Source organism: Salmo salar, chromosome 11 (genome assembly GCF_965601325.2).
Source record: "Salmo salar chromosome 11, fSalSal1, whole genome shotgun sequence".
NCBI classification, from domain to species: Eukaryota; Metazoa; Chordata; class Actinopteri; order Salmoniformes; family Salmonidae; genus Salmo; species Salmo salar.
The window spans coordinates 16,742,501-16,754,972 of record NC_138301.1 but is presented as its reverse complement, the minus strand read 5'-3'; the positions used below and the strand labels follow the sequence as shown (position 1 = coordinate 16,754,972).

Genomic DNA, 12,472 nt, shown 5'->3' with positions numbered 1-12,472 from the left:
ATCATAAGTCCTGATTAGTATTCAACATCTACACATCAGTTTGAGCAAACAGTAATTCAATAATAATTATATCCATTTGTTTGACAGGATGAAACAAATCTCTGCCCTGAGGAAGCAGGAAGTATCCAGCCTGAATCTGATGTTTTCAAACACTTCAGTGAGCCTTAATCACAGTACCTGAATGCTGAAAGCTTTCTGCAAAACATCTACAACTGCTGCGTAAAATCACAAACAGTCACCGAATTTAACCTGGGCAGTAGATTTTCTATTGTTGTTGTCAGTGACTGTTCTGCACAATATGTGCTTGCTTCCAATACAATCCAGGTATGTGGCTTGTCCCACTTCTCTCCAACAACACAGTAAAGACAACACACATAACCACAACCATACACACAGTTATGCATAACACATATGTACACGATGGAGCAGGTGTGTACCAGCATTCTGCCATCCCATACCGCAGGGCACACACACAGGCTCTCCCCTCACCTCACCATCTGGCTGGGCTGGGGGTGAGCATGGTAGGACTCAGAGAGGGGCTTGGTGGAGGACAGGAAGAGGTGTGTGTGTGTGTGTGTGTGTGTGTGTGTGTGTGTGTGTGTGTGTGTGTGTGTGTGTGTGTGTGTGCGTGCGCCTGTGTGGAATACAAGAACAGGCTGGATCTGAATGAGGGCAGTGGGCGTGGGAGATGGAGAGGGGAGCTCAAGGTGTCTGGCTGTGGCTGGGTCTCCAGCAGGGGAGAGGGAAGGGTCTCACTAGCTGCACTATAGCTACAGTGCAATAACCTGCCTGTCAACCACCTCACACATAATAAATATCTCCCTATCACAAATCTTGTTTTAATCAGTTCCAATGGCATCTGAACATAACCAGGCCGTACATCTTGTGTACGGTCTGACTGTATTAAACACATGTCGTGACCCCACTCTCCGAGGGTGTCTCAGGGGGAGTGGGATATGCAAAGAAAATCTATTTCCATTACACCACTACACTGTACAGGTTACACACTTGTGCACGTGTGAAACAGGACAAATATAAGCAGCCCCGATTTGACCTTGAATGTATAACGTTACTCTATACAGATCAGGTAAAGTGTAAAGAAGGAGGACCATGATTTAAGGGTTGGTTATAGTCCTTCTAAAATTGATACTTTGGAAAAAGCCCCAAAATCTAGATGATTAAAAACCCAAGTCATGTTTATCCGGGAGATTAGTGTTAGAGGCATTAGACATTTTGGATTGGAAAAATGTAGTCTGAAAATTACTTTGATCACTGTGCCCTTCATCTCCCTGTACAATCTGGAAGAGAGATTAAACGTTGGATTTATACTCTGACAACCTTCTCAACACATCACCTTAACTGTACGTCTGACTTGTCATTCACATCATTTCAATAGAGGAGATTCAATGAGTGTGTATAGAAAATACCCACCAAAATGGCCTGTCCCTCTCACCTGTTCTTGAGCCCACTGCTGTCGCTCCTCCGGGGTGCGGGAGCGAACCTTGAAGCCCCTCTGGAGCTCAGGGTTGTTGTGCCGTGTGGAGGGGAGGTTGAGGGACTTGGGTCTGCTGTCATGGCGGTGTGGGGTTGGGGTGTAGGGGGCAGGCTCAGGCTTGGCGTGGGCCTCAGGAGGGTGGTAATCACTGGGTACACTGTCTTGCACCAGCTCGTCAGGGCTCTGGTCAGTGCCACCGCTGCTCAGACTACCCATGCTCATACTCATCTTGATCTCTGCCACTATCTGGTCAATGTCCTCCTCTGCCTCCTCCCCTGTCTCCCCCTCCACTACCACCTTACGGCCACGGTATGGAGACCGCGGTACGTGAACCACGGAGTTCCCATTGTCCTCCTCTGGGCCATAGTAGTCCCCAGTGTAGGCAACCCCAGCTCTCACCTCCTCCTCCTCTTCCTCCTCCTCTGTGGGTGGGGGGGACTCGTGCTGGACGGTGGCGGGGTGGGGGTCCAGGACGTTGTAGATCTGTTCATCTGGGTCCTGCTCCACCACCTCACAGCGCACCTCCCCCACCTCCACCCCTCCTTCTCCCTCCGCCCACTCCTCCACCGCCTCCTGGCACTCGTCTGTGTCGCCCGGGGGCTCAGACCGGAGGTGCTGCACAGTGCTGGCGGTGTAGTCAGCCTCGGCCTCGTTGCAGTCCATGCTGCCCTCCAGGTAGCTGTCATCCTCAGGGCAGTAGCGGATGTAGTAGGTGACGCCCTCGTCCTCCTCCGGCAGACCTTCATCATAGTCCTCCTCCTCTGAGGTGTTGTTCACATAGTCAGAGCTGGAGTCCCCGTCCAGGCTGTCAGCGTGGTCGTGACGGTGGCCGTGGCAGCCTGCATGGTCGTGGTCATTGATGTGACTGTGGACGTGGCCGTGGTTATGGCAGTCTACGTCGTCGTGACTGTGACCGTGATCGTGACAGTCTGCATGCTCGTGGCCATGGCACTCTGCATGGTCGCTGCTGTGACTGTGGTCATCATGGTCGTGGCAGTCTGGGTGATCGTGGTCATGGCTGTGTTCATGTTCGTGTTCCGGCTCAGGTGTAGTAGGTGTAGCTGGCCGGCTGTTCGTCAGCTCTGGCTCCAGGCCCTGCTGGCGGCAGTAGTGGACCTCCTCCTCCTCCTCCTCCTCCTCCCCCGGCCCCTCCTCATGCTCCTGGTCGTGCTGCTCTGGGGGGTAGGCGGCGGGGCAGGGGGGCCGGACGGGGGGCACCACCATGCTGCAGCTGGAGCCGCTGGTCCCTGGCCTCTTCCTGTGAGCCATCACTGGCGCTGGCTGCTTACAGGCCATGCATCTCAACTGTCCTCAGTCCTACAGAAGGCAGAAAGACAGAACCGCACCATTAGAGCTATACTGCTACAGTACAATCATCACAAACAACATTTCAATGAAACACAGTGCAGGAAGGCTACAAAGATGAAACGTGTTGGAAGTGTTACGCATCCCCCAGTGAGTGAGCCTTTTAGACACAGTGAGAGAGTTAACCACTCTGTTGTCCTATTGTGAAACCCTGTTAGGGCCAATTAGAGATGCACTATGACTGACACATTCAAAACAAGACATAGTGAGGGAAGTGAGGGAACCAATGGTGAGGGAACAAATAAAGGCTTTTACCCACCGCTCTACCCAAAATTACAGCAAACTAATTGCAGCATTTCCGCAAAAATGGAAGAGGCAAGTGGAAGGGGGAGAAAGTAAGGAACTTGTCTGTCGGCCCTGCATTAAAGACCAAAATTGGTTAAAGAAAATTGTGATAAATAAAAAAGTATACCAGTTTAATTTAAGGACCAAAAATTGACATCTGTGCCATATAGATTGCAAAATAGTTGGCACATGGTTTAAGAACTGATACACAAAACCACGCCGGATTCAAAACTTTGAGTTTTTCAATTAAAAGTATTATACAAAATTCTTGCAATCAATAGAATGTTATATAAAATGGAATACAACCATCCCAGCTCTGCAGATTTTTCTGCGAAGAGATAGAATCATTAAATGATTTGTTTTGGTACTGTCCCTTTGTAGCTTGTTTGTGGTTGCAGGTTCAGGAATAGCTGAAGAATTGCAACATTTACCTGGAGCTAACTCTGCAAATAGCACTGCTGGGTGATTTGAAAAGTCATAGTCAATCAATCAATAATATAATAATACTCTTAGCAAAAATGTGAAAGAAAAGCAGCCAACAAGTGCTCAGCATATGTGGAAACTCCTTCAAGACTGTTGGAAAAGCATTCCTCATGAAGCTGGTTGAGAGAATGCCAAGAGTGTGCAAAGCTGTCATCAAGGCAAAGGGTGGCTACGTTGAAGAATCTCAAATATAAAACATATTTTGATTTAACACTTTTTTGGTTACTACATGATTCCATATGTGTTCTTTCAAAGTGTTGATGTCTTCACTATTATTCTACAATGTAGAAAATAGTAAAAATAAAGAAAAACCCTTGAATGAGTGGGTGAGTCCAAACTTTTGACTGGTACTGTATGTATTTATAAAAACTATATACAGTATATGTGGGATTTTAAATGATGGAGACAATTACAATGATGGAAGCCACAAACGATCTGCATTATGAAAGCGTTTAACCACATACACACCCCAGGCCCAGGAGTCCCCAGCATATTACAGCTAGCATTGTAGAAGCATTGATCTCAGTATAGAAACACAGCTCCAAACAACCATCATGGGCACCTCACTGTGGTAAAGATCAGGAGAACTAGTCTGACAAAACAAACAGGCTGTGCATACCTCTAAGTTAGACCTAACTCCTAACATAGCATCCATGCCTTTACAAATAGCTGATGCACATTGATTCCCCTGCTGAACACAAATGCCCCTCTTTCTCTCAACCTGCAAATGGACACAGGATCTCTTCACCACTGAAAGACCTGATCAATTACTGCTATTGGAGGCAGACAGGTTCTCGAGTAGCTTACCCACACCCACAATTAAGTGCTTACTTAGCACTACTGCATTAGGCTTGACACAATACAGAACTCTGCTCAATACAGCGCTTTGCATTGAGTTGTGTTTGGCCTGCGGACAAATGCCTGAGGCAAGAGAATGAAACAAAGAGGGAGCCTGCCTTTACCTTAAGCTAATTGGACTTTGACAGTTATACAATCAATACTCAAATGGGGGTCATCTCTACACAGAGGCCTGTGAATATTCACTCATAGATCGGGAGAGATTGGCGTGATGTTCAGTCTCCCAGAGTACCTGGACTGGTATTGATCTGCACACAGCAGGGTGGAGAATGGCTCGCCTGGGAGATTGGGATCATTCTAATTCAGAGCGCTCGAATCATTGTTAGGGTGCGGCCACGAGGCGAGCAGGGAGAGATTATATCGGGGTATTTCTGTTGCCTCTGCACACAGGGCCCTAAACAAATTCAACAATCTCATTAAAAAGCCATCAAACAGCGAAGGGATGGTATAAATCACGTGAGAAGCCATTAATAGAGGACATATACACACACACACACACACACACACAGCTGTGAAGACGAGTGCCGGCACAAAAACATTAGATGAGTAATACAATACTGCGATTTAAAGAGAGAGTGACCTGGTGTCCCACTTTCTCTCCTCCTCTATGTTCCTTCCACCTGTCTCATCTCCACCAGCTGCCACTAACAACTGGCTGCTCTCTGAGGGGCTTTTGTTGTTCCTTTCCCCTCTTCTCTCACCGCCTATAATTACGCTTTCCATCACAGGTGATTGCAACAGCTAATTACCCCCACTCCAGCCCGCTCCCCACCTCCCTCTCCGTCAGGAGGCTGTGTCTGGGGGGTGGACTAGGTATAGCTCCAGAAGCACACATTCACAACCCACATTATGGCCATTCATTCAGGTGACTGACTCGGAGCAATACTGCTGATGCTGTTGCTAGACAAAGAGGCTGTTCACTGGAAAGTCTATGGGGAGAGCAAGTTCAAACACATATACAGAACACATGATTCCCCATTCAACCCAGCCTTCTATCGTTATAGTAGGTACAATAAGAAATGTGATCACGACACATTCTGTAGATATCTGACTGGCAGAGACTCATAAAGAGCAATAATAATATGGAGGAACTATATTTAACTTTAGGCACCCGAGGGGCGTAGCGGTCTAAGGCACTGCATCTCAGTGCAAGAGGCGTCACTACAGTCCCTGGTTCAAATCCAGGCTGTATCACATCCGGCCGTGAATGGGAGACCCACAGGGTGGTGCAAAATTGGCCCAGCATCGTCTGGGTTTGTCCGTCATTGTAAATAAGAATTTGTTCTTCACTGACTTGCCTAGTTAAATAAAGGTTCAATTAATTTTTTTAAAATAATAATAATAAATATGTCCTACCTCTGTCTCTGGTCCTGAGCAGTAGTAGTGTTGAACAGGGCCAGGCGTGTAGTGATACAGGCGTATAGCCCTGCCTTACCCCATCCCTCACCAGCTGCTCTCCTCTTCCACCTCCCTGTTCCCCCTATTCTTTCCAGCATCCTCTAGCAGCCAGCCCCGCCCCGCCTTGCACTCCCAATGGGCAATTATTGGTAGCTAAGAGTAACTGCCTCCTATGGGTACCAATGACCTTTCACCTCCTCTTTGTTTGGTTCTGAATAAATCCCCCACAGGAGCCCTGGATAAATCTGTTGACTGAGTGTTTCTACCAAGAGTGTGTATGTTTTACCTCTCCTTCAATGTATTCTGTCTGCCTGGATCTATTTTGTATGTGCAGAGTGTCTTGTCTGTGTTTCTACCTACCTCTCAATAGAATCCCAGTCCACAGTCCTCCCAGTCCACAAATAGCTTTCCCAAATTCTGCTTTGTTTGGGCTGAGCCGTATGAATTACAGACTTGACAGCTTTTATTGAATTTGAATACATTACCATGTGAATGACGACCTATCACAACAAATACATAAGAAATCCGTCCTACCTGTTCAGGGCAATTTGTATTCTGTCCCCTGGTATACCCCTAAATCAAAATGAAATATAACGCAGAACAATCTGCATTTCTCATAGACATCTACTCTCACAAAGATATCACCCCCTGAACGACACAGAACCATGTCAATCTGAATCCTGACAACAGTCAGTGCCACATGCCTATTGTGTCCAAGTCCCAATTCTCTATCATCTGATTGCAGTAAAACACATGACAGGCCTGACGACTAAACCCAAGTACAAATCACAGTTGGTCCTTTTTGAACGAGCTTAATTAGGATAGTGACTATGAGCGTCACAGTGAGGAAATGACTGGAAAGCTCATAAAAACAGCACAATAGAGAAGTTTCTCCCCTTGTGCTTCCTATAATTAGGACATTCTAATATGTATGTCAAGAGAGGAATATCAAAGTGGCTTCTCTATGGCTGTTCCCTCGTGATATTCGAGCTTATGCAGTATCTTTGTCTAACACAACTACTGTCCATGCTTTTCTTAATATGACTTACTGTATCTACCTGTGAAGGAGGTTAATCTGTTTCTTTCACCACAGCCCAACCATTCTAACACTTAACAACAAGGAAACAATTCTGTTTATATTCTACAGGATATATTTAAAAGAGCCCATAGCTTGCTGGAAGTACAGGGCCGACAAAATTAAAACAAAACTGGTGTTAACAGAGAGACAGTGGCATTGGCAGCCCCTATTTGTATTGCAGGCAACAACAGTGAAATGGATCCCAGCTAATTGGCCCTAATCACGCTAGTAATTGCACTTTAGCGCTTTTTTGATTAGATATATAAAACGCCTCCTTTGTAAACCCCAATAGGATGGCTTTAATCACTTCCTTTCCAAACAAGCTGCAGTTTGTTGTCTCTGTCCTTTCAGCTTCCATCGCTGCAATGTGTTGAACGTTCAACTGGCACTGCATCTTGCTCACATTGCAAAACCTATCCCATTATTGATCCACGTCCACCGTAGAAAACTCCACTCCACACATGACAGGATCACGTTCAAAGATCAGTCTCACACACCACTGTTCTGTATAGGGTAAAGTAGGACCAACAGACGGGTTAGCTGACAAGTCACGAAAACAATGTGCACGCTTCAAATGGGGCAGGAGGCAGTGTGTTGTTTTATCTTGTTCTTGATACCCATCGGTCTTGTTTTGAGGTGTTTTAAACTAACGGCACGTCTATGCTAATATTGCAAAATTCACTAGCTAGCTAACCAACGACCGTAACTTTGTATTTGCTCACATCTACAAGCATTTCGCTACACCCACAATAACATCTGCTAAACACGTGTATTTAGCAATACATTTGATTTGAGAGACAACAAGTGCTAATTGTGCAAACGTACTTGTTTTCAATAAACAAATCGGAGACAAAATATAGTTTACATGGTGTCTGTTTTGCCTCATAGTTCCACAAAACTAAACAACCAAACAGTCTATATGATGGAAACTAACAGGGGGTGGGGGGGGGGGTCTTTTACAGGGGTCAGCCATAGTAGTACAGTGCGCCTAGTCTGTATAGAAGCCAGTGTGAGCACAGAACACAGTGAACGATCTATTAACCCATCCTCTATGGTGCACTGCAGAGAGACATTCCCCCCCCACTCTCTCTTACAGCACAAAGAAACACCTACAAAAAGATGTTACATACTGTACGATTTAAGCAGAATAACAAAGATGAAAATGGATCATAAAATGGATCAACAATGGGGGAATTGCTCCTGAGAGTCTTAAATGAGTAGGTGCATCATTACTCCTTTCATTACGTTTGGTGTGCCTTGTTAAAAGTTGCCCTGTTCCTAGGCACATGCATTTCTTCAGATCACCAACACATCACACCAGACTGCAGTGCTATGATGCATGATTTCAACTTAACAGGCAGAGATGTAATACAATTTGCTAAGGATTTACTGCACCTCCATGCCTGTGTGGAATGGGAACACAGCACTCGTTTCATCTTCTTTACAGAAGCGAGGGAGGAGAGAGGAGAGGTAAATGAGAGACAGAGAGAAGAAGAAAACTGTTGTCCCCCACCCCCTCTTCCCTAAGGCAGGAGAATAAACAGTACCAGTCAAAGGTTTGGACACACCTACTCATTCAAGGGTTTTTCTTTATTTTTTAAAATATTTTCTACATTGTAGAATTATAGTGAAGACATCAAAACTATGAAATAACACATGGAATTGTGTAGTAAGCAAAAAAGTGTTAAACAAATCAAAATATACTTTATATTTGAGATTCTTCAAAGTAGCCACCCTTTGCCTTGACAACTTTGCACACTCTTGGCCTTCTCTCAACCAGCTTCATGAGGTAGTCACCTGGAATGCATTTCAATTAACAGGTGTGCCTTCTTAATTTGCAGAATTTCTTTCCTTCTTAATGCATTTGAGCCAATCAGTTGTGTTGTGACAAGGTGGGGGGGTATACAGAAGATAGCCCTATTTGGTAAAAGACCAAGTCCATATTATGGCAAGAACAGCTCAAATAAGCAAAGAGAAATGATAGTCCATCATTAATTTAAGACATGAAGATCAGTCAAGAGCTTTGTGCAGTCACAAAAACCATCAAGCGCTATGGTGAAACAGGCTCTCATGAAGACTGCCACAGGAAAGGAAGACCCAGAGTTACCTCTGCTGCAAAGGATAAGTTCATTCGAATTACCAGCCTCAGAAATTGCAGCCCAAATAAATGCTTCACAGAGTTCAAGTAACAGACATCAACTGTTCAGAGGAGACTGTGTGAATCAGGCCTTCATTGTCGAATTGCTGCGAAGAAACCACTACTAAAGGACCCCAATAAGAAGAGACTTGCTTGGGCCAAGAAACACAAGAAATGGACATTAGACTGGTGGAAATCTGTCCTTTGGTCTGACGAGTCCAAATTTGAGATTTTTGGTTTCAACAACCATGTCTTTGTGAGACGCAGAGTAGGTGAACGGATGATCTCCGCATGTGTGGTTCCCACCATCTAAATTATATTTTGATCTGTTTAACACTTTTTTGGTTACTACATGAGTCCATATATGTTATTTCATAGTTGTGATGTCTTCACTATTATTCTACAATGTAGAAAATAGTAAAAATAAAGAAAAACCCTTGAATGAGTAGGTGTGTCCAAACTTTTGACTGGTACTGTATATGTTTGGGTAAGAAATATGAATAAAACAATCGGTTACACACAGCACCTGATTGGGTGAAAACTCCTTGAAGGCCAATTATCCCCAGACAGCTTCTATAGACAGATGTCTAATACAAACTGTATGTTCCCTGCATTTCCCTGCACCATCATTACAGTTAGCATCCATGGTTTTTGTTTTACTTCTTTACTACGAACATTGTTTATATGGTTTTCCTTGAAATATTTTCACTCCAGGTGAAACCTTGGATTGACTGATATCAATAAACACATTTAGATTTATAATAGACTATAATTAAGTCGGTGGAATATTACCATATATACTGTACATACACAGGAAGCAAGGTAGGCGTACTGAGGGTTGATTTGTTTTCCTCTTCAGCAGCCCTAGTTAGTGTGTGTGTGTGTGTGTGTGTGTGTGTGTGTGTGTGTGTGTGTGTGTGTTTGTTACATTTTGAGCCCTTTTGTCAGGTCCTTGCGTTCCAGTCAGGCACACAACTTCCTGCAGGCGATACAGAGAAAGCTGTCATTAGTGTGAACCAGCTGAGGTCCCAGTGCAGAGGTGGACCTGCATGATGACTGCAGCAGCCTCAGGGCATGGTGATGGTACAAACCGAGACACACTAATTTCACCCTGCCACTGGCCCATCAAGGTTAAAGCATAGCACACTGAGATTCAGTCATAATACAATAATACATGGACCCATTAAGTAATTATCAGTCCCTGCACCACCATTCCACTGTGAACCTCTTCTCCCTGGTACAGTATAAGCTACCAGTACCCACACGACTAGAAGAGAATGGACACAGTCCTGAAAGTGATTGGCTTATTTGTGTCCAATCAAGTGGTAATGAGCAGAGAACTGAACAAGGGAGAGCGTGATAAGCAGGGGGGATGCGTTGGTCCCCGTGAGATGATCCCTCTCCTGCAGAGCCCGGTTCGCTCAGCGCTCAGACTCCGTGCCCCATCTCAATAGAGTGATTTGAGAGAGACTCAGCTGGGGAAGAGCACTCACTGGCTTCCTCATATGAAGAGACTTACTGAATGTATATCTGTGGATGAGCTACAGCTTCAAAATAGTCTGTGACGCTTTCCTTGTTTGGCTGACAAATGCCTCCATTTACCTCTTCTCCGTCGCTCACGAGTGAGGGGACTTGGACTGGGTCCCTCCCGAGTCCTGTGCCTTAGGAGATGGAAGCCAGACAGGGAGGCAGGGAGGGAGGCAGGCATTCAGTAAGGCAGGGTCCACCACATCCCTCTGTGTGAGGAGCAGAGGCCTGAGGAATACTAAATGGCTGTACCTTAAGCCCTAAGTGCTGCCCATTGTGTTTATTCCAGCAAAGCAAACAACCGGCTTAAACAATGGTGGAACCGAACAGAGCAGAGCCCACAGTGCTTTTCCAGGGTCAGGAGAAGAGCATGCTTTACAACGCTAGCTACAGTAACTCTCTAGCACATCGTTGGCTGATAAGTACTGCCATATGGATTTTACTACTGGAATTTAAAGCAGCAGCGCATAGTCAATCGCCATGTCACATCGTAGTCACAATCTTCTTGGAATATAAATTGTACCCTATACTGATGTCATCACTAATAAGCTCATTATCATTAAAGATGTATGTCATGGGAATGGGATGGCAAACATCATCATGGTACTTAACTGGAACAAATCGGTATTGCCAAATCAGTTACATGGGTATTTCTAGATGCTATTGGTCCTCTAAATGTAAAGCAGAGAGGAGAGGAGAGAGCAGCACTAGTGGGCCTGTACCCGTTCTTCTGTTGGACAGTGGTGAGCCGATGCCTTACAACACATTTTAATGACTTGCTTTATCAAGCATGCCAGAGTCATTAAAGATTAAATTAAAGTCATGAAACTAGTCAGCTGGAAAAATGAGACTTTAAAAGGAGAAATTCAGAGAGAAGCTCCTCTGGAGGAAGTTAATTTGTCTGAGGCCAGTAGTCCACACGGCACGCACACTTGGTGGGTTAAATATCTGGGCTAGCTGTGTGTTTGTAATGCTCTCTGGTCTGCTCTGAATTAATATACACTTCACATTTCACTCCCATCTCCAAGTCTTCAACAGGCTGGCTTTCTTTATCAGTATCACTCACAACGGATAGCTTTAGGTCTGATTCATTTAAATGTCTTCTTGAAAGGAAGTAAGAAACTTTTCATGGGCAGAGTGAAAAAGGCCTCTGAGTTCTCACAGAGAGAACAAAGTGCAGTGGAAGGAATCTTTTGCTTTTAAAGATGAAGTCCTGGCTACCTGCTGCTTGCCACTTCCTGAGTAAAATTGTACTTTGTATTAAAGTCTGCTTTGGTAAAGGGCACTCAGCACAGTCTACACTTCAGAGAAATAAGACCATAATGTTTTTTCACAGGACAGACTGTTTCCTCTCAAAAGTTATATTTTGTTCTCGCTACACTACACCAAACTACACATCCAGTCTTCTTGAGGTTCTGAAAATCTGTCCAATCTAAGTGCTAAGGTCGTCACAATAGCAGTATGGCGATACTACGACACCTGATTTTCCATGACAAAAACTAAACTAAACTCTTTGGTCCTTTAAAAACCTACAGTATGTAACATATTGTGTGTTATAGCTTTAAAAACCTACAGTATGTAACATATTGTGTGTTATAGCTTTAAAAACCTACAGTATGTAACATATTGTGTGTTATAGCTTGGGGAAAAAACGTGATTCGGGGTGACAACATAAGGCTGCTTGTTTCCAACATTAGGCCTGAGTATCACGATACTGGTATCGTTATATCCCTACTAAGTGTTGTGAGCCACCTACCTGACACTAAATCTAACACAGAGTTTGGGCTTTGTGTCAGTGCTCAAAGTGGGAAATTGAACTTTTATTCTCTCCCTTCCGACAGCTTTA

The 12,472-nt window shown here is 44.7% G+C and overlaps 1 protein-coding gene across 3 annotated transcripts in view; it reads right to left on the bottom strand.

The window, feature by feature from the left end:
- LOC106562153 (amyloid-beta A4 precursor protein-binding family A member 2) overlaps positions 1–12,472 on the bottom strand; it is a 78,033-nt gene that overhangs the window by 24,642 nt on the left and 40,919 nt on the right. For 2 of the 3 annotated variants that reach the window (XM_014126832.3, XM_014126836.3), the window contains exon 3: positions 1,454–2,812. In XM_014126832.3, coding sequence (XP_013982307.3) covers positions 1,454–2,791 — 1,338 coding nt within the window. In that variant the 5' untranslated portion in view covers positions 2,792–2,812. Of the gene's footprint in view, positions 1–1,453; positions 2,813–5,842; positions 5,971–12,472 lie in introns of those variants that run through there. The other variant, XM_014126835.3, reaches the window with a different exon arrangement.